The sequence below is a fragment of the Microcaecilia unicolor genome, chromosome 3 (genome assembly GCF_901765095.1).
Source record: "Microcaecilia unicolor chromosome 3, aMicUni1.1, whole genome shotgun sequence".
Lineage (NCBI taxonomy): Eukaryota > Metazoa > Chordata > Amphibia > Gymnophiona > Siphonopidae > Microcaecilia > Microcaecilia unicolor.
The window spans coordinates 16,548,336-16,571,488 of record NC_044033.1 but is presented as its reverse complement, the minus strand read 5'-3'; the positions used below and the strand labels follow the sequence as shown (position 1 = coordinate 16,571,488).

The 23,153-nt window shown below is 47.5% G+C and overlaps 1 protein-coding gene across 2 annotated transcripts in view; it reads right to left on the bottom strand.

Annotated features, from left to right (window-relative positions):
* Positions 1–23,153, bottom strand: part of DAAM2 (dishevelled associated activator of morphogenesis 2) — a 482,413-nt gene that overhangs the window by 127,024 nt on the left and 332,236 nt on the right. Inside the window, exons 12-14 of one of the 2 annotated variants that reach the window (XM_030195775.1) lie at positions 14,951–15,009; positions 7,930–8,114; positions 5,890–6,207 (exon numbers count right to left, since the gene is read on the bottom strand). In XM_030195775.1, the coding sequence (XP_030051635.1) occupies positions 5,890–6,207; positions 7,930–8,114; positions 14,951–15,009 (562 nt within the window). The remainder of the gene's footprint in view (positions 1–5,889; positions 6,208–7,929; positions 8,115–14,950; positions 15,010–23,153) is intronic. The other variant, XM_030195776.1, reaches the window with a different exon arrangement.

The window sequence follows — 23,153 nt, the reverse complement described above, 5'->3', positions numbered from 1 at the left end:
TGATGATCCGAAGCGCTTCAGATGGGCACTTATGACTTTTTATACCCACAGTGTGTCTGGGTAGAAGGGATTGAAATGGTGCCTGGAACAGTCTGCAATGGTTTTTCTGCAGTTTTATGAAGTTTGTGTTTTTTATGTGTTTTTTTTTTTTTTGTAGTATTATTGTGTATGTGATTTTGACCCACCCTAAGAGTATTTGGAAGGATGATTTAACTACAGAAATAAATTAACCAGTATCACTGGGTGTCACTGTTGTAAAACACCTGGGCCACCCTCCTCCACAATATCCCCAGCCCGAGAAGCAAACGGCCCGGCCATTACCTAGTCCTTAGAGGGAGATTTTAAGCCAGTCCTGGAGGTCTGACAAACCTGTCTGGTACTTTATGGAACCTGATTTCAATGGATAGAATCAGGGATTAGAAATATTACTGAGCTTTGGGGTGTAAATTAAAAACCAGCACTGTACAAAAAGTCTTCCTCCTAGAATTGGCTATCTTGGTAGATTTTGTGCCGAGTTCTTGATCAAAAATCAAAGCCAGACTTCGGCGGGAGGGGGGGGGGGGTCCACAGCCCGAGGTGAGGAGGCACATTTTTTAGGCCCCCCCCCCCCCCCCGGCGCCACTGACACCCCCCCTGCCATTGCCGACACCCCCCCCCGCCGACGCCAACCCTCTTGACCCCCCCCCCGACGCCAACCCGCCGTCGCCTACCTTTGCTATCCAGCTGAGGCCCTCTTCTGCTCGCAAAATGCTTCCTTCTGTTTCTGACGTCCCGCAGGATGTCAGAAACAGAAGGAAGCCTTTTGCGAGCAGAAGAGGGCCTCGGCTGGCGGGGGTTAGGGGCCCCTGCCAGCAAATGCAGGCGACGGCAGGTGGGCGGCGGGAGGGGGGGGGGTCGGGCGGGTCGGCGGCAGGGTGTCCAAGGCCAAATCTACAGGGGCCCTGGCCCCACGTAGCTAGGCCACTGCTGACAACCCCATTCTGAAGCATTATGAGACCCACAGTTCTGATTCAGTGGCAAGAATGAGGCACTACGAATCCCACAGTGCTTTGGGATTTAATCCAATCTAGTGTTTTGTATTCCACCAACTCCTTATACGGTCCAAAGCGGGAAAACAATAAGGACGCTAGCTGGAAATATACATGAAGTAAACAATAAAAGTTTATATTAAAACAAAACTACATGATCAGTATATTTCATTATTGTCCCACATTTTTATAAAATAAGAAAGTCTTTCAATGTTTACAAGGTTAGAAAGTAACACAGTAGATGATGGCAGATAATGACCTGTACAGTCCATCCAGTCTGCCCAACAAGATAAACTCGTAGTATAAGGTATGATACGTATACGTGATCTTGATTTGTCATTTTCAGGGCACAGACCATAGAAGTCTGCCAGGCACTATCCTTCGTCTCCAACTCCTGAAGCTGTCATCGAAGCCCCACTCCAGAAGTCTGCCCGGCACTGGCCTTGTTCTCCAGCTACCGAAGCTGAATCTATCCAACCATGATCAGGACACAGATCATAGAAGTCTGCCCAGCACTGGCTCTGCCTCCCAGTTACTGGTCTTGCCATCTAATCACCGCTAAGCGTGTTTGGTTCCCTGCCTTCCATACAGGATTCCTTTGTGTTTAGCCCACGCATTTTTGAATTCCGTTACTGTTTTCCAGGTACCTACCGCCCTGTCCATGAAAAGTACTTCCTGGTGTTATTCCTGAGTCGGCCCCTCTTGCAACCTCAATTCATGTCCTCTAGTTCTACCACCTTCCTATCGCTGGAAAAGGTTTGTTTGTACATGAATACCTTTCAGTGGCATTCCTAGGGGGGCTGACACCCGGGGCGGATCGCCGATGCACCCCCCCCCCCCGGCGAAAGAACCCACGATCCCCCGGCGAAAGAACCCCCCCCCCTGGGTGCACGCTGCTGGGGGGGGGGGGGGTGCCGCGCCCCTGCCGGCTCTTCGTTTTCATGCTCCCTCTGCCCCGGAACAGGAAGTAACCTGTTCCGGGGCAGAGGGAGCATGAAAACGAAGAGCCGACAGGCATGCGGCACCCCCCCCCCCCAGCGACGTGCACCCGGGGCGGACCGTCCCCCCCCCCCCCCCCCTTGGTACGCCACTGATACCTTTCAAATATTTTTGAATGTCTGCCTCATCCCACCCCTGTCTCTCCTTTCCTCCAGGGTATACTGGTTAGTTAGCAATCTTAGATCCCAAGGTAGGGTATTCCATAGCTGTACTGTAAAACCAGAACTGACTGAAAAGTCTCCCTCGGGGAGCTGAGTAAACCAACAGCTCTGATCTCAGGTTCTCCCCTTTAAAATCTGCTGCAGGAGCTTCTGAAGCCCACCAACCGCTGGCAGGATGCAAGTCAGGTCACTTTCTTGGGCTTTGCTGTGGATTAACTGGTTCACAGCCGCTCGGTCACTGGCCAGAAACATTCTCTGACCTCAAGCACAGCAGAGCTCTCTGGTGGATACCACAGCTGCTGTGAGAAATGATTCCTTTGCTTAAACAAAAATATTTATGGTCCCAAACTAACAGTTTAGAATGAAAATAAATCCCTGGCTTTGCTTTGCAAAAGGTCACTTCGTCTTGAACGTGGATTATTTTTACTGCCAAGCCGTGTCGTGCAGAGCAGCGAGGGGAATGCGGTTGTTTAACTCTGGGCAGTCAGGACCCCTTTGGGCTGGATTTACAAAGGTTCTTCTCTCGCTCTGTATCGATGGGGAAGAAGACTAGGTGGCAACTCTATTTTAGGCATCGCAATTGAGCACGCTTTGTGCCAATTCTAGAACAGCGGAAATGCGCATTGGTGCAGCTACTTGCGACAAGCCAATGGCTGGTGTACGTGGGCGCAACAAACACAGAAGAAAACAATCCTCCGCGCTGGTCAAGCCAAATGAAAAAGTCACAGCGAAGGAGACAGAAAAGATGACGGCAAAAAACTTCTACAGGACTCTACAAAGTTCACAGCATAAGTTTAAATCTTAAAATGTGGACTCCGACGTCTTAGAGAAGGCATTTTTCCAGCAGCGACAGTGTACCGCAGAGGTAGAAAGTTTATCTTTCCACAGCTAAGTCTGGTTCGCTACCAGTTCATTTTCTCAAAAGATTGTTACGTCTTCCAGAGATTATTTAAGCAACAACATACAGGTGACTCCTGAGGAAGGCCTGAGAGGCCAAAACACGACTCATGTCGAGTCCACATTTTAAGAATTAAACTTATACTGTGAACTTTGTAGATTCCAGTAGACGTTTTTTGCCGTCATCTTTTCTGTCTCCCCCCCCAAAACCCACTCCTCACAACTGTACACCACTACCACAGCCCTTAGGGATGAAGGGGGGGGGGCACCTAGATGTGGGTACAGTGGGTTTCAGGTGGGTTTTGGAGGGTTCACATTTACCACCACAAGTGTAAGGTGGGGGGGATGGGCCTAAGTCCGCCTGCCTGAAGTGCACTGCACCACTGCTCCAGGGACCTGCATACTGCTGTGATGGAGCTGGGTATGACATTTGAGGCTGGCATAGAGGCTGGAAAAAATATATTTTTTTTAATTTTTTGGGGGGGGGTTGGTAACCACTGGGGGAGTAAGGGGAGGTCATCCCCCATTCCCTCCAGTGGTCATCTGGTCAGTTCGGGCATCTTTTCGAGGCTTGGTCATGAAAAAAATTGAACCAAGTAAAGTCGGCCAAACGCTCGTCAGGGACGCCCTTCTTTTTTCCATTATCGGCCGAAGACGCCCATCTCTTAACCACGCCCCCGTCCCGCCTTCGGTACACTGCCGACATGCCCCCGTGAACTTTGGTCGTCCCCGCGACGGAAAGCAGTTGAGGACGCCCAAAATCGGCTTTCGATTATGCCGATTTGGGCGACCCTGAGAGAACGACGCCCATCTCCCGATTTGTGTCGGAAGATGGGCGTCCTTCTCTTTCGATTATGCCGCTGACAGCAATGCTAGCTTTTGACCTTCCTTCCAAATGCACTGTGGGACTTGTAGTCATGCTCCCTCCACTTAAAATCAGCAGCGACAGATAGCCAGAACTGGCTTGAAATCTCCCTACAGGCAACGGGTAGCTCAGCACCTCTGGATTATCTCTTCTGTGCGCTATAAAATGTGTTAATAAATGGACAGAGGGACAGAAAAACGGGCCGGAGTCCAGGCAGCACAGCACATATTTCACTCTGTCCTAGTTAAATACCAGCAAGGAAAAAAAGAAAGGCATTCCTTCTGCATTCCAGAGGTCCCAAGATGCTCGTTTGGAACACTTGATTGGGCCCCCATGTGAGTTTAATTTGAAAGAAAGTGGACTGCTAGGCTGTAGTCCAAATTCAACACAGACATGTTCTATCTGTGTAAAAGTGAACAACTCAAAAAAGAGACGGGTGAGAGCTTGCATGTGTACAAAAAAGATTAGCTATTGGATAAGGGTGGGGGGGGGGCATCATTAAATCATGACATCTGATGAGTGGGCATTTCCTGCCACATAATGAATGGCTGTAGACACTGCATTGGGCTCTAAGCCCAGCCAGTCATGAAGAGCCAGGAAATGTCCACTCAAATGTTATTCCTGATGGGAATTCAAAACGAGTTCTATTTATCGACCAACCCAATGGTCCTAAGGCAGTGCTGCCACAGGGGAAACATGGATTCAGCCCTTACGCTCAGCTTCCATCCTATGGGTCAGCCAGGGCTCGGGAGCATTCCCAGACTTTATCATGAACCCCTGATTTAGACCCTGGCTTTCTCACCCATTATCAGACATAAAAAGTGTTACCATCTCATCACCTCTGTACATCCCTTCACCCCCTTTCACATGCCAACAATAAAACCTAGATGAGTTTGTACAATGTAAATCCAATATAACTGTCTTGGATAACTCTCAAAAGCTTGTCAAAGATACATTAAGTTAGTCCAGTAAAAAGGCATCACCTACAAATTGGTTGTTGACCCTTATTTCCATATCAAACATATGAACGGCGAGTGACCGTATTCACTCGCAAATGCGCAGTAGAGACTTCTCTCTCTGTCCCACACCCGCGTCAATACGTGATGATGGGGGGCGGGACAGAGAGGGAAACTGCGCGAAGGGGAGGGAACCGCCGAGGTCGCCACAGCTCCCCCTCCCCCCCGAGGTCACCGCCACTGGTACCCCCCCCCCGGAGTCGCCGCTGCCGCCACCCCTCCACCCGGCCCGTCTCTTCGCTACTCAACTTACATCTCCGCAGCAGGCAGATCAGCTGAGCTGCCGTTGGCCTTCCTTCCCTGCCTGTGTCCCGCCCTCGCCGACGTTACGTCACACGAGGGCGGGACACAGGCAGAGAAGGAAGGCCGACAGGAGCTCAGCTGATCTGTCTGCTGCGGAGATGTAAGTTGAATAGCGAAGAGACAGGCCGGGTGGAGGGGCGGCGGCGGCGACTCGGGGGGGGGGAAGGGTACCGTCAGCGGCAAACTCGGGGGGGAGGGGCCAGCGGCGACATCGGGGGGAGGGGGAAGCGGCGACCAACTAGCCCATTTTAATGGGCTCAACGGCTAGTATCCAAACAGACTAATAAGTACATAAGTATTGCCTTACTGGGAAAGACCAAAGGTCCATCAAGCCCAGCATCCTGTTTCCAACAGTGGCTAATCCAGGTCACAAATACCTGGCAAGATCCCAAAAAAGTGCAAAACATTTTATACTGCTTATCCCAGAAATAGTGGATTTTCCCCAAGTCCATTTAATAACGGTCTATGGACTTTTCCTTTAGGAAGCCGTCCAAACCTTTTTTTAAACTCTGCTAAGCTAACCGCCTTTACCACATTCTCTGGCAACGAATTCCAGAGTTTAATACAGCACTCAATTCTTTACATATGCTTCACTTGGTTAATAACTTGGAAACATTTACCTCATTGAGCTTGGACCAGTTGAAGGATTTCAGAGGGTGTGAGGGTTGAGGAATTGATTTTATCCTTAGGCTTGTCCCACTGCTGAAGGTGGTCATGGGTGGGGCTGCCATGCCCAAGTTGAAGAATGGAGGTGCACCAGGTGGAGGCGGGGGTCCCCCCGGAGGTGGCGGTGGAGGAGCAGGAGGAGGGAAGCATGAGACCGGAAGGAGGGGAGGTGGTGGTGGTGGTATATCATCAACCATCAAAGAGGATGGTACAGCAAAGGGTCCGCCAGGAGGGGGAGGGGGTGGGAGAGGAAAGTTTATGGTGCCGCCCTGCTGGAAAACAAAACAGAAAGGACGAATGTTTTAATATTCTTTTGGTCAGCACAAAAGCTCTCCTGTCGGTGAGCACATAAAGAATGAATGTCCAGATATTCTGGTTAAGACAAGGCAAAAATCTAGACCTGCTTCATTCTCTACACCAGAAGGCAGCTCTGAAGGATGGCCATCACCAGCTTTAAGAGCTGAAAAATAAAATGCCCAATTAACCCTATCTTTATGTAAATTAGATTAGGCTTGACTCTATTGTTATTTAAATTAGATATAGCTTACACCATGCAAACACATCTCACTGACAAAGACTGCTCAGGTTGTTTGTGCCCCTGGAGAGCAGAAGCCGGCCATCTTTAACATAACAATTCCAGAAAGTGACAGAATTCATTGGTGGATGATAGCCTGAGTTCAAGGTTCCAGCTCAAAGTAAGGATACAAAATGGTCAGAAAGAACGTTCCAGCAGTAGAATCCAGTATGAAATGTCACTTTTAGGAAAAGGAATTTTTTTTGTTGTTACATTTGTACCCCACGCTTTCCCACTCATGGCAGGCTCAATGCGGCTTATAGATTGTATACAGGTACTTATTTGTACCTGGGGGAATGGAGGATTAAGTGACTTGCCCAGAGTCACAAGGAGCTGTCTGTACCTGAAGTGGGAATCGAACTCAGTTCCTCAGTACCAAAGTCCACCACCCTAACCACTAGGCCACTCCTCCACTGTTGCTACTATTTGAGATTCTACATGGAATTTTGCTATTCCACTAGCAACATTCCATGTAGAAGTCGGCCCTTGCAGATCACCAATGTGGCCGCGCAGGCTTCTGCTTCTGTGAGTCTGACGTCCTGCAGGACGTCAGACTCACAGAAACAGAAGCCTGTGCAGCCTTCTACATGGACTGTTGCCAGTGGAATAGAATCTCCAATAGTAGCAACATTCCATGTAGAATCTCCAATAGTATCTATTTTATTTTTGTTACATTTGTACCCTGCGCTCTCCCACTCATGGCAGGCTCAATGCGGCTTACATGGGGCAATGGAGGTGACTTGCCCAGAGTCACAAGGAGCTGCCTGTGCCTGAAGTGGGAATCGAACTCAGTTGCTCAGTTCCCCGCACATTCCATGTAGAAGTCAGCCCTTGCAGATCACCAATGTGGCCGCACAGGCTTCTGCTTCTGTGAGTCTGACTCACAGAAGCAGAAGCCTGCGCGGCCACATTGGTGATCTGCAAGGGCCGACTTCTACATGGAATGTTGCTAGTGGAATAGCAACATTCCATGTAGAATCTCCAATAGTAGCAACATTCCATGTAGAATCTCCAATAGTATCTATTTTATTTTTGTTACATTTGTACCCTGCGCTTTCCCACTCATGGCAGGCTCAATGCGGCTTACATGGGGCAATGGAGGGTTAAGTGACTTTCGCAGAGTCACAAGGAGCTGCCTGTGCCTGAAGAGGGAATCAAAGTCAGTTCCTCAGTTCCCCAGGACCAAAGTCCACCACCCTAACCACTAGGCCACTCCTCCACTTGTTTAATACATGCTGTGAAGCTCCATCAACTTTTTCTAAACCCAAGACCAAATGGAATGCACTGGTTTCTAGGACTTCCTACAGTTGCATACTGCCCTGAAAGAGGAAGCTATAGCTTCGAAACTCCTTCCTGAAAAGTCTTGTATTCTCAAATGCTTCCATCTGAACGGGAAGAAAGAAAGCAGGCTTGATCATACCGAGAGATCACTGAGCTGGGCCAGGAGCTCCCCCATCTGTTCCCGGGCTTGGCGCAATTCCATGGACTCTTTCTGTAGCTTGTCCTTCATCTTGTTCAAGGTCTTCATCATGTCATCTTTCTCCTGAGTCTTTGTCTCGCACTCTCTCTCTTTTTTCTCCAGTCGGCTCATCAGCTCCATGTGTTCTACGAAGATGGCAGGATCAGAAAATACTAAGCTAAAGGCAAAAACTTACAATATTTAACCTGGAACCATGAATCTAGGCAATAGCCAACTTCTTGGTACCCCGTCAAAATTCTACTAGCTGTATTCATATATATCTCAATCCAGTGGCGATCCTAGCCGGCATGACACCTGGGGCGGATCGCCGATGCGCCCCCCCCCCCGGATGCACGCCGCTGGGGGGGGGGGGTGCCGCGGCGCGCGCCTCTCAGCTGAGTTCACTGACTTCGCTAACTTCGCTGCAGCTCCCTCTGTCCCGGCCGGAACAGGAAGTAACCTGTTCTGGGGCAGAGAAGAAGCATGGAACAACGGAAGACAGGCGCACGCGGCACCCCCCCAGCGGCGTGCACCCAGGGCGGACTGCCCCCACCGCCCCCCCCTTGGTACGCCACTGTCTCAATCTGTTTCTTCAGCTTATCTTTCCCTTTTAGATATACTTTACATAGACTTCTCAGTGATCTCAATGATGTTCACTGCCAACACAAGAGTTTTTTATGGCGATGTATATAACATCTACATCTTCCTGGGTTCACTTTAACGTATTATTCTCTTATTTTATTTTTCTTACTTTTTGTAGAAACACTTATTCAGTTATTCAACTGAATAGAACCCCTAGGTCCGACTAGAAAAGATAAGTTGAAAATTAATAAAGATATTTACCCATAAAACAGACAATAGTAAAGTTTTTGAAATTACTACTACTACTACTACTATTTAGCATTTCTATAGCGCTACAAGGCGTACGCAGCGCTGCACAAACATAGAAGAAAGACAGTCCCTGCTCAAAGAGCTTACAATCTAATAGACAAAAAATAAAGTAAGCAAATCAAATCAGTTAATGTGTACAGGAAGGAGGAGAGGAGGGTAGGTGGAGGCAAGTGGTTACGAGTCAAAAGCAATGTTAAAGAGGTGGGCTTTCAGTCTAGATTTAAAGGTGGCCAAGGATGGGGCAAGACGTAATCCAGTGGATTACAGGACCCGAAGCAACATGGTATTATTAGAGGCAGGTCATGTCGGACAAATGTGACTAATTTCTTTGACTGGGTGACCAAAGAGTTGGATCAAGGGAAAGTGCTAGATGTGGTGTATTTAGATTTCAGCAAAGCTGTTGACACGGTTCTGCACAGATAATAAATACAATTAGAGCCCTCAGTATGGGCCCTAAAGTGACTGACTGGGCTACATAAGTACATAAGTACTGCCATACTGGGAAAGACCAAAGGTTCATCGAGCCCAGCATCCTGTTTCCAACAGTGGCCAATCCAGGTCACAAACACCTGGCAAGATCCCAGAAATGTACAAAAACATTTTATACTGCTTATCCCAGAAATAGTGGATTTTCCCCAAGTCCGTTTAATAACGGTCTATGGACTTTTCCTTTAGGAAGCCGGCCAAAACTCTTGTAGTGTTGGTGGTGAACATCACTGAGGTCACTGAGAAGTCTATGTAAAGTATATCTAAAAGGGAAAGATAAGCTGAAGAAACAGATTGAGATATATATGAATACAGCTAGCAGAATTTTGACTGGGTACCAAGAAGTTAGATATAGGATCAGAAAATAAGCACAACATCACCTAGCTTCTTCTCAACCATACAGAACTATGAAGAATGGGGTGAGGGGAAGACGGAAGCCAAGTAAGGGAGCTTCCAACAGCGGGACCAGCCTAGTCATTGGTCCATTGGCCTGGCTCTAAGGTGTGTGTGTGTGTCAAACTCCAGTCCTCAAGTGCTGCAAATCCAGCTGGTTTTCAGTACAACCACAACGCAAAGCGTGGAAGTTATCAGTATGAGCTACTGTTAAGATGGGTTATCTTATGGAGGGTCATAATCGAACGGCGCCGGCCATCTATATGGCCGTCGCCGTAAAGAGCTATCCCCGACCGTATTATCGAAAAAGTTGGCCGGCCATCTTTTGTTTCGATAATACGGTTGGGGCCGGCCAAATGTCAGAGATGGCCGGGTTTCAGATGGCCGGCATCAGTTTTCGCCAATAATGGAAACTGAAGCCGGCCATCTCAAACCCAGCCAAATCCAAGCCATTTGGTCGTAGGAGGGGCCAGCATTTGTAGTGCACTGGACCCCCTGATATGCTAGGACACCCTAGGGGGCACTGCAGTGGACTTCATTAATTGCTCCCAGGTACACACCTCCCTTCCCTTGGGTGCTGAGCCCCCCAAATCCCCCCCCCCAAACCCACTCCCCACAACTGTACACCATAGCCCTTATGGGTGAAGGGGGGCACCTACATGTGGGTACAGTGGGTTTCGGGTGGGTTTTGGAGGGCTCCCATTTACCACCACAAGTGTAACAAGTGGGGCCTGGGTCCGCCTGCCTGAAATGCACTGCAGTACCCCCTAAAATTGCTCCAGGGACCTGCATACTGCTGTCAGGGAGCTGGGTATGACATTTCAGGCTGGCATAGAGGCTGGCAAAAAATGTTTTTTTTTGGGTGGGAGGGGGTTGGTGACCACTGGGGGAGTACGGGGAGGTCATCCCCGATTCCCTCCGGTGGTCATCTGGTGAGTTGAGGCACCTTTTTGAGGCTTGGTCCTAAAAATATATGGACCAAGTTAAGTCGGCCAAATGCTCCTCAGAGCCGGCTTTCTTTTTTCCATTATCGGCTGAAGCCGGCCATCTCGTAAGCACGCCCCCGTCCCGCCTTCGGTACACTGCCGACACGCCCCCTTGAAGTTTGGCCGGCCCTGCGACGGAAAGCAGTTGAAGCCGGTCAAACTCGGCTTTCGATTATACCGAGTTGGCCGGCTTCAGGAGAAGGGCGGCCATCTCCCGATTTGTGTCAGAAGATGGCCGACCTTCTCTTTTGAAAATAAGCAGGATTGTTAACCCCAGTTACTAGTAACTAGATTTTATTGCATAAGATGATACCTGTGCTAAAACAGCACGAGTTAGTGGTAAAATAAAATGTCTCATTCCAGCAATGCCTAAAAGCCAGCCACATCAGTGATGTCACAATAGCTTGATTGTCCTGTACTTGGCTCACTTTTATTACATATAGCAGCGATTCTGATTTCTAGATTCATTTCTTTTTGCTTTAATTAAGGGGGAAAGTTATCAACGTGGGCTACCAATAAGATGTGTTATTTTAATGTTAACATCAGTTATTAGTAACTAGGTCTCATTGTATAAAATGGGACATGCTAAAATAGCCCACGTTGACAACTTTCACCCTTAGTGTGAAGATTTTCAGTCTCTGGTATCCAACACTGATATTGTGATGTCATAATGCCTCATTCCACCAATGCCTAAGAGCCAACGTCATCAGTGATGTCAAATGGCTTGATTGCCCTATATTTGACTCACTTCTGATATTATGATGTCATAATGCATCATTCCACCAATGCCTAAGAGCCAACATCATCAGTGATGTCACAATGGCTTGATTGTCCTATACTTGGCTCACTTTTATTACATATAGCAGTAATCTCAATTTTTAGATTAATTTACCCCTTCTTTAATTAAGGAAGAAAGTTATCAATGTGGGTTATAGTTAGTGTAGAGGGCTGTGGACCTGGGGAACTGGGTTTGATTCCCGTTGCTGCCTGATGGTCAACAGTGGCTGTGGGTTGAGATCCTGGGGAACCAGGTACAATTCCCTCTGCAGCTCCGTGTGACCCTGGGCAAGTCACTTAAGCCTCTGTTGCCCCAGGTACAACAGTAGTACAATGTACTACTTAGAGTCCACTTGAGACAGACCCAGTATCTGTAAAACGAAGCTGTAAACTGCTTAGGTCTAAGCGTTATATAAATACTTGAATGAATGAACACCAGTTATTAGTAACTAGGTCTCATTGCATTATATGGAACCTGTGCTAAAATAGCAAGTTAGTGGTAAAATCACCATCTTAATAGCACCCATGCCCCTAAAAGAGGAATGCCATAACTGGGCATTCACATTTACATTTGTGCCAGGTGTATGACTGGTGTAACCGAGGGTGAGTAGTGTAAGCAGTGTTGGCCCAAGGCAAGATGCCACTCCCCCCAGGCTGAGATGCCACCCCTCCGTCCGCAGCGTTTACCTATTTTGTCACGTTCCAAACCCGGCAGCGGCAGTGATTCCCACACACTGCCCTGCCGCCGGCACCCACCTCTTCCCTTTACTGCAGCTGCCTAGCCTCTGACAAAACAGGAAGTCACATCAGAGAGGCGGGCCGCAGTAAAGGAAAGAGGCAGGTGCTGGTGGCAGGACAGTCTATGAGATTCGCTGCCGGGTTTGTAACATGATGAAACAGGTAAACGTCACGAACGGGGGTAGCCACTCCACGAAGAGTGGGGCGATGCTGCCCCTGAAGAATGCCACCTAAGGCCCCCGCCTCAGCTGGCCTAATGGTTGGGCCGCCCTGAGTGTAAGTCGTACTGATGTCTGTTTAAGCTGGTATTTCATAACAGAATATGGACGCCCAGATGCTATTATAAAATAGACTCTCACCGCGCGAGACTGGAGCACCTAAAAAGAGACACCCACTTACAGAATTAACCCCTAAATATTCTGAAAATATTTCAAAACGTTACAGTTAATTTACATCAGTTGGTTACCTTGAAAACTAGCCCATGAGGACTGGATTTTGGCAGCCATGTTGTATTTCTTCCACTGTTGGTCTTACTCCTAGTTCTGCTAGCTTTTGACCTGACTGGTTTTCATTTTTGTGTTTCTCGGGATTAACACCCTTCATTATGGCCATATGTCTTTTGAAAAGTCACTGCCCAAATGCACTCTCTTCAGCTGTCTGTGCTGTCTTCATGTTTATCGTGCATCAGTGTGATGTCTGCCCCCAGGGTTCTTAATTTTGTAGAGGTGGGTGGGGCCAAATAGGAGGCCCTAATACAGTATTTCCACAGGAAGGACAGAAGGCAGAACAGAAGGTGCGGCAGTAATTTTGTTTCAGGCTTTCAACTCTCTAAGGGGCCCTTTTACTAAGCTGCGTAAGCGTCTATTCACGCCCAACACGCGCCAACATGGACTTACCAGATGGCTACCATGTGGCTCATGCGGTAATTTCATTTTTGCAGCGTGTCTGATACGTGTGGCCGAAAAATAATTTCCGCCGCGTGTGTCGGACACGCCAAGTGGCATTTGACGCGTATAGATCATTACCGCCCTGCTACCGTGTGAGTCTTTACCGCTAAGTCGATGGCCGGCAGTAAGGTCTCAGACCCAAAATGGACGCACAGCAATTTTCATTTTGCCGCATGTCCATTTTCGGCAAAAATTTTAAAAAGGCCTTTTTTTACAGGTGTGCTGAAAAATGATTCTGCACGTGCCCAAAACCCGTGCCTACACTACCGCCGGCCATTTTTCAGCGCACCTTAGTAAAACGATCCCTAAGTTAACTTGTGACTGGATGATCAGCATAAGCTATTCATGCCCAGTGGAATGGGATGCAGAAGCTCTGCTGGAGCTCAGCAGTGAAAGAAAGGCCTGTGGGTCCAACCATCCTCCTGCAAACTCTAAACCTGCCGAGGGCCCTGGAACCCTCAAATGCACCCCTATTTGTGGGAATCTTTTAATATATTCTCATATTAACCTGCTGCACCTCCCAAGTTTTGCATATTTCAGCTCTGTAGACCAGCAGATATGGCAGCTTTTATGAACAGAATTAGACAACATAGGCTCAACACACGGTTGTCTATGTTGCAAATGTTATATTTGGAAGGGAGGGAAGGGGATGGATTATGAAAAGAAGTTAGACGCTACAGCTGTCCAGTGGATCTGTTGGTTGATATTATCGTAGAGTAAAGCGTTAAGTAGCTTGACAGTATGCATTATATAGTTATGTCTATACATTATTTTGATGGTGTTGAGGATAAAAATATTTAAACAAAAAGTTAGAAGGGAGAGCCCACCTGAGAGAGAGATGGAGAGATGGCTTTTAAAGTGAAACCCCAGCCACAATCGAACAGAGCAGCCAAGGGACTTGAGTTTCAGAGACTCAATGCAAAGTGATCCCAGTAACCTCTGTTTCTTGTATCTGAAACCAGTGGCATAGCTACGTGGGGCCACGGGGGCCTGGGCCCCCGTAGATTTGGCCCTGGACCCCCCTGCCGACGACCTTCTCGACCCCCCCTCCCACCGCCACCGACCTTTGCTGGTGGGGGACCCCAACCCCTGCCAGCCGAGGTCCTCTTCTTCCGGCGCAAGGCTTCGTTTTGTTCGACTGACTCACAGAAACAGAACGAAGCCTTGCACCAGAAGAAGAGGACCTCGGCTGGCGGGGGTTGGGGTCCCCCGCCAGCAAAGATAGGCGATGGCGGCAGGGGAGGGTTGAGGGTGGGAGAGGGGGTCGAGAGGGTCGTCGGCAGGGGGGGGGGTCAAAGTTGTTGGTGGTGGCGGCGGCGCCGGGGGGGGGGCTAAAATGTGCCCCCCCACCTCAGGCTGTGGATCCTCCTCCCGCCGAAGTCTGGCTATGCCCCTGTCTGAAACTAGTAGTCCAGGTACCAAGATGCAATGAAAGGGAAAGTGGGGGTGGTAGGGGGAAGGAGGAATCAGAAAGTCAGACTGAACTAAAGTTTCTGTCCCAGAACTTGACCAGTAATAGCAACAAAGGCCTAGACCCCAGTACTAGAACAGCTGGGGTGGGGGTCACCTAGAATCTACAAGTGTAGGGTTGCCAACTGGCTGCAGGTCATGCTGACCCAGTCCTGGTTCTATCCCACTGCCTGCATGGACTTGTGGTTTTTCCTTGTCTTAAGGGAGTCAGAACCACAGGTCCCGGTATGCAGTAGGGGTAAACTGGGAGTGTAGTGACCCCCCTCCCCACCCCCCCCAGCAAAGCAGACTCACCTTTCCTGAACTTCTCTGCTTGCTCCCTCCACTGTTTCACTTCATTCTCATTTACCAGCCTGAAAAGGAAAAGACACATTGGTGAGACTCTGTCACCCTCCCCGGAACCCGGTGCAGTGCTCACACACACTGCCATGTCACTGGAGGGAAGAATGGGGCCGCCACTTCAACCCAGGTCAGACAGACAAGCAGAGCCACTCCTGGCTTTTACCTCCCTGCACGCACAAAGTTGAGTTCAATGGGAAAGTCACAACCACAAAGGCGAGGACCAAAACAGGAAGGGATTAGCCAGCTTGGCCTGATCATAGCTGTACATTATTGCAGGGGAGGGGAAAGATGGTGCTATGACATCTAAAATGTCTTTACTTATTTGGTCCCACATTTTCAATAAGTCTATCGAGTCGGGTTCTAGTGTTGGGTGACATGCCAAGATTTTGGTCTAGAAGCTGGTGGCTGTTATTATGCCCCTTGAGGGGAACTTGGAGGGACATGGTGTTGATTTCCGGGGTGTACCTTCCTCTTTCCAGTTCAGGGCAAAGGTAAATTTGCTGTTGTCTGACCATGGGACGGATGTCCATGTAGTGTTAGATATAAGCACGTCTTCATAGTTTGTAAATGGGGTCAAGTTGGTGGCCTTTGCAGTGACTTGAGGTGTTGCTAGGTTAGCTGATCCTTACCGGCTCAATATCAGGCCCTCTGTTTTTTGTTCTCGACTTGAATTGACGCACCGTTCTGCGTTTTTCTACATTGTCCCCTCCCTTTGGAACTCCCTCCCTGCCCATGTTCACGCTGAACAATCCACCTCAGGTTTTGGACAGCCCTAAAATGCATCTTTTCACCTTGGCCTTCCTAGAGAGCTTATAGTGCAATTTGGTCAGTGGATGACTGTTTTTGCAGCATTGATCCCCTATCAATATCTCCTTTCTCTGTCCTATCTATGGTTTGTAGTTCCTTCCTATTTTTTTTTGTTACATTTCTACCCCGCGCTTTCCCACTCATGGCAGGCTCAATGCGGCTTACATGGGGCAATGGAGGGTTAAGTGACTTGCCCCGAGTCACAAGGAGCTGCCTGTGCCTGAAGTGGGAATCAAACTCAGTTCCTCAGGACCAAAGTCCACCACCCTAACCACTAGGCCACTCCTCCACTGTTGCTACTATTTGAGATTCTACATGGAATGTTGCTATTCCACTAGCAATATTCCATGTAGAAGTTGGCCCTTGCAGATCACCAATGTGGCCACGCAGGCTTCTGCTTCTGTGAGCCTGCACGTACGTGCAGGACGTCAGACTCACAGAAACAGAAGCCTACGCAGCCTTCTACATGGAATGTTGCTAGTGGAATAGCAACATTCCACGTAGAATCTCCAATAGTATCTATTTTATTTTTGTTAGAAGTCAACCCTTGCCTTGCAGATCACCAATGTGGCCGCGCAGGCTTCTGCTTCTGTGAGTCTGACGTCCTGCATGTACGTGCAGGACATCAGACTCACAGAAACCGAAGCCTGTGCAGCCTTCTACATGGAATGTTGCTAGTGGAATAGCAACATTCCATGTAGAATCTCCAATAGTAGCAACATTCCATGTAGAATCTCCAATAGTATCTATTTTATTTTTGTTACATTTGTACCCCACGCTTTCCCACTCATGGCAGGCTCAATGCAGCTTACATGGGGCAATGGAGGGTTACGTGACTTGCCCAGAGTCACAAGGAGCTGCCTGTGCCTGAAGTGGGAATCAAACTCAGTTCCTCAGGACCAAAGTCCACCACCCTAACCACTAGGCCACTACTCCACTAAGTTTTCTGCAATGATTTTATTGATTTCACTGTAAAACGTTTTGGTTTTAATTTGAAAGGTGGTACATCAAGCCTTAATAAACATAAACATCAATGGATTGTATATACTGCTTATTGGGGCCATATGACATCTGTATACACATACTCCCTCTCTGTATATATCTAAATACAGTACAGTGTGATCGATTATCTGGCTTTCGCTAATCCGACCATCCGGCATATCTGACAGATCCCCGGGCAACATCACTGCATTTATTTCTATTAAAAATATTTGTTGTAGAACAATTTTTGAAAATTGCATTGTTTTCTGTATTGCCTTACTTTTCACATATCCGACAATGGGTCGGTTCCGTTTACGCCAGATAATCGAGACTGTACTGTACATATACACATGTACACACAATGACAGCCCATCTCCTCACCATGGCCAAACAGATCTCACACTCTAGACATGGTTCCAACATTCGACTCAAGAGCCCAGATCTGCCCAGACAGCTCAGCAACGTGTATTGCACAGTCTCTGGAAAGGGTTGTGGGCAGGCCAGGGAGAGAATTCTAACCGCATAAAAACCACAAGGAGAGAATCGCATTATTATTATTTGTTACATTTGTATCCCACATTTTCCCATCTTTTGCAGGCTCAATGTGGCTTACATATAACCGTTAACAGTGTTAGCCGATTACGGTTTGAACAAATACATAGTATGAAACTCCAAACAGCCCAGAACTCGGCAGCCAGACTCATATTCGGAAAATCAAAATATGAAAGTGCAAAACCCCATACGAGAGAAACTACACCGGCTCCCACTTAAAGAACGCATCACGTTCAAAGTATGTACCCTAGTTCACAAAATCATCCATGGCGATGCCCCAGCCTACATGTCAGACCTGATAGACCTGCCACCCAGGAATGCAAAAAAAATCTTCTCGCACATTCCTTAATCTTCATTTTTCCAACTGTAAAGGTCTAAAATAGAAATTAATGCACGCATCTACCTTTTCCTATATGAGCACGCAACTCTGGAACGCGTCGCCACGCAACCTAAAAGCGATCTATGAACTGACCAGCTTCCGCAAACTACTGAAGACCCATCTCTTTGACAAGATATACCACAAAGATCAACACATGTGAAATTCTCCACATATATCCAGAAATGTCTTATAATGAATTCTATATCACTATTATGTATTCCATTACCATGCAACCCAATATCCTTCTGTAACACCAAATGTATATTCTCTTCTTACTTCCGCTATCCATGATGTATTGTAAACCACATTGAGCCTGCAAAGAGGTGGGAAAATGTGGGGTACAAATGCAATAAATAAAATAAAAATAAATACACAGTGATATTGTGGTATAATGAGGTATATGTATGGTAGGAAATGGTTGGAACTTAGAGCAGGAAAGGGGGAAGAAGAGTCAGGTAATGTCCGTTGCAGTCTTTGGTTATGTTGTGTCGCAAGTGACCTGTATTTTTATGTTGGGTCAGTGGGGTATGTCCTTCGGAACAGGTCTGTCTTTAGTGCTTTCCGAAAATTTAGGTGGTCGAGCGTAGTTTTTACTGCTTTTAGCAATGGGTGGAGGAGTGGCCTAGTGGTTTGGGTTGTGGACTTTGGTCCTGGGGAACGGAGGAACTGAGTTCGATTCCCGGCACAGGCAGCTCCTTGTGACTCTGGGCAAGTCACTTAACCCTCCATTGCCCCATGTAAGCCGCATTGAGCCTGCCATGAGTGGGAAAGCGCAGGGTACAAATGTAACAAAAATAAAATAGATACTATTGGAGATTCTACATGGAATGTTGCTACTATTGGAGATTCTACATGGAATGTTGCTATTCCACTAGCAACATTCCATGTAGAAGGCTGCGCAGGCTTCTGTTTCTGTGAGTCTGACGTCCTGCACGTACGTGCAGGACGTCAGACTCACAGAAGCAGAAGCCTGCGCGGCCACATTGGTGATCTGCAAGGGCCGACTTCTACATGGAATGTTGCTAGTGGGACTCTGGGCAAGTCACTTAACCCTCCATTGCCCCATGTAAGCCGCATTGAGCCTGCCATGAGTGGGAAAGCGCGGGGTACAAATGTAACAAAAATAAAATAGATACTATTGGAGATTCTACATGGAATGTTGCTACTATTGGAGATTCTACATGGAATGTTGCTATTCCACTAGCAACATTCCATGTAGAAGGCTGCGCAGGCTTCTGTTTCTGTGAGTCTGACGTCCTGCACGTATGTGCAGGACGTCAGACTCACAGAAGCAGAAGCCTGCGCGGCCACATTGGTGATCTGCAAGGACCGACTTCTACATGGAATGTTGCTAGTGGGACTCTGGGCAAGTCACTTAACCCTCCATTGCCCCATGTAAGCCGCATTGAGCCTGTCATGAGTGGGAAAGCACGGGGTACAAATGTAACAAAAAAAAAAAATGCATCCAGCAGAAACTGCAGCACGAGATGCAGCTAACAGTCTGATCATCCATGTCACAGAGCTCAGCCCAGGAACCAGCATGGAAAAGCAGGGACAATGCCTCACACACACTTGTGACTAATTAGAAGAGTACCAGGGCTGGGAAACAGGCACCCATCCCCTCCACTTGCTCTAACCATTGCCCTGGGCATCGGTCCCAGGTGTTTTGATGTTACACAGGACTTTGTCAACACAGTCCCAGGCCATAGAAAGCCCTTCCTTTGCTCACTGAATTTAGAAGCTACAAATTATTTACGAAACAAGATACCCAAGGACAGCTGTGCAATGTGAGGAGCGGTGGCACACCTGAGTCTGGAAGACCCACAGATCCAGATGTGTCCAGTTGCCCATGATTCATTTGAGAAGGTAAGATTTAGATGGGGTAATTCTATAACAGTGCATCTGTATTTGGGTGCTTCGAGGGCGCCTATTCTATAGAGGAAAGTAGGTGGTCTCTTCATGGAATACTAGCCTAACAGATGAGACGCATGCCAATAATTTAGGTATGAGCTCGGATGCCAGCCATAGAGCTGATGTAAATGCTTTTACCAAATGCCAATGAAACGCACCTAATTTCTAGTATTTTCTAAGTTATGGGCTTAAGTGCAAGCCAAGCCCATGGTTTGTCCAGGCTCCGCCTATGCGTACGTCTACCCGTAAAATATGGGCTAGGTAAGATATGTACATATTTACAGAATGGTGTGTAAGTGGAGTTTTGGCCTTTACACGTGTATGTGAACACATATATGTTCGTATTCCATTTTGCCAATCATTTATGCACGTACTTGGTGCGTAAGGATTACCTCCAGTGCATCTCCGTCCCCACAAGCCCACTGTACTGTAGAAGCACAGACCAAGACGGAGACCTTGCGGTGACAGCGTCTGATGGCATACATCCGAGGGTACCGAAGGAACTTAGAGCTCCACTTGGCTGACCTTGTCAATGCTTCTCTACGGTAGGGAGTGGTCGCAGAGGACTGGAGAAGAGCAGATGTGATCCCTCTCCACAAAAGTGGAAACATAAAGAAGAGGCTGGGAACTACAGGCTGGTACGTCTAACGTCTGTGGGAGTGAATTAATGGAAACACTTTTAAAACAGACAGTAGTAACCTTCAGAGTTTAACTGATGGTGCTCATCTGGTGGACAGTTTCCAGTTGCAGGAAGTTCCATTATAAATTCCTTATGAGAATGTATATACATCCTTCCAGAGCTCAAAAAACGGGCCTTCCCTCTGATGGAACTTGTCCTAAATGTAACATAGCTACTGCTTCCTACAGACATTGTCTTTGGGACTGTCAGGGAGGAGTGGCCTAGTGGTTAGGGTAGTAGACTTTGGTCCTGAGGAACTGAGTTTGATTCCCACTTCAGGCACAGGCAGCTCCTTGTGACTCTGGGCAAGTCACTTAACCCTCCATTGCCCCATGTAAGCCGCATTGAGCCTGCCATGAGTGGGAAAGTGCAGGGTACAAATGTAACAAAAATAAAATAGATACTATGGGAGATTCTACATGGAATGTTGCTACTATTGGAGATTCTACATGGAATGTTGCTACTATTGGAGATTCTACATGGAATGTTGCTATTCCACTAGCAACATTCCATGTAGAAGGCTGCGCAGGCTTCTGTTTCTGTGAGTCTGACGTCCTGCACGTACGTGCGGGACGTCAGACTCACAGAAGCAGAAGCCTGCGCGGCCACATTGGTGATCTGCAAGGGCTGACTTCTACATGTAGAATCTCAAATAGTAGCAACAGTGGAGGAGTGGCCTAGTGGTTAGGGTGGTGGCCTTTGGTCCTGAGGAACTGAGTTTGATTCCCACTTCAGGCACAGGCAGCTCCTTGTGACTTGGGGCAAGTCACTTAATCCTCCATTGCCCCATGTAAGCCGCATTGAGCCTGCCATGAGTGGGAAAGTGCGGGGTACAAATGTAACAAAAAAACATTTCACCAGTTTTGGATTGTGCTCTGGCAAAAGTTGAGCGTGCTATATAATAGTTATTGGGCCTGCTACTCCACATATGTGCCTACTGATAGTGGAGGGTACCCAGGTTTCTGTATTGTTCCTTCACAAAGCACTTCTGGTTGCAAAAAGATGTATTTTGCTACAGCGGATTCAGTCAGATCCAGCCACCTTGATGCTATGGAGGAATCAGAAGTATGAATTGCTGAACATGAAACGTTTATCTGTGGAAACTAGATCGAACTGAGTGCGTAAGACGTTTCTGTGCACCTGGTCGGCTTATTTAGCCACCTTGTCCACACGGGTGCGTTCAGCTGGTGTTTGGATGGTGGGGCTAGTTCTGGGCAAGACCTCTATGGTCTGTGTCCTGAAAATGGCAGATACAAATCAAGGTAAGGTATACACAAGAAGTAGCACATATGAGTTTATCTTGTTGGGCAGACTGGATGGACCGTGCAGGTCTTTTTCTGCCGTCATCTACTATGTTACTATGTTAATACTTTAGAGGTTTAATTGAGTTTGTTTATTCTTCATTGAGTGTCCACTAGTTTTGCATACGATGGAGCTTGTTTCCGTTTCTGCTGGCCGTAAGGGGGAGGGGCTTTGGGGGAAAGAGGTGGGTTGGGGTATAGGCTGAGGGGGGGGGGGGTGGATGGCTATGTTGATGTTTCTTATATTTTGAAATGAATAAAGATATTTACCCGTAAAACAGACAATAGTAAAGTTTTTGCAATCCAATGGATTACAGGACCCGAGGCAACATGGTATTATTAGAGGCAGGTCATGTCGGACAAATGTGACTAATTTCTTTGACTGGGTGACCAAAGAGTTGGATCAAGGGAAAGTGCTAGATGTGGTGTATTTAGATTTCAGCAAAGCTTTTGACACGGTTCTGCACAGATAATAAATACAATTAGAGCCCTCGGTATGGGCCCTAAAGTGACTGACTGGGCTACATAAGTACTGCCCTACTGGGAAAGACCAAAGGTCCATCGAGCCCAGCATCCTGTTTCCAACAGTGGCCAATCCAGGTCACAAATACCCGGCAAGATCCCAAAAATGTACAAAACATTTTATACTGCTTATCCCAGAAATAGTGGATTTTCCCCAAGTCCGTTTAATAACTGTCTATGGACTTTTCCTTTAGGAAGCCAGCCAACCCTTTTTTAAACACTGCTAAGCTAACCGCCTTTACCACATTCTCTGGCAATGAATTCCAGAGTTTAATTACACGTTGAGTGAAGAAAAGGTTTCTCCGATTCGTTTTTAATTTACTACATTGTAGCTTCATCGCATGCCCCCTAGTCCTAGTATTTTTGGAAAGCGTGAACAGACGCTTCACATCTACCCGTTCAACTCTACTCATCATTTTATAGACCTCTATCATATCTCCCCTCAGCCGCCTTTTCTCCAAGCTGGTTAGGAACTGGTTGAGTGGAAGGTGACAGGGGGCAGTGGTAAACAGAGCTAATGCTAAGGAAAATGATATTACCAGTGATGTGCCGCAAGGTTCAGTTCATGGGACAGATCTTTTCAACATTTTTGTAAGTGATATTGATGAAAGGCTGTCTGATATAATCTTTGTGGATGATATCAAAGTCTGCAACAGGGTAGACAGCCCTGATGGTGTGGATAACATGGGGAAGGACATAGCAAAGACAGAGGAAGGGTCTGGAATTTGGCAGCTTAGATTTAATGCTAAAAAAAAAATGCAGGGTCGTGGATTTGGGCTGCAAAAACTGGAGGGAACAGTACAGTTTAGGGGGTGAAGAACTTTGCTGCACGAAAGAGGAGCCGGACTTGCCTTTGCACCTGCTAAGGAAGAGACTGGATTCCTAACTATGAGATGCACTACCATCTCTGACTAATTCACTTTTTGTTGGCGTTCCTTTCTATTCTCTTTGTACACTGCAGTTAGTTCAAAACACTGCCGTGAAACTTCTCACAGGTGCCAAGAAATTAGAGCATGTTAATCC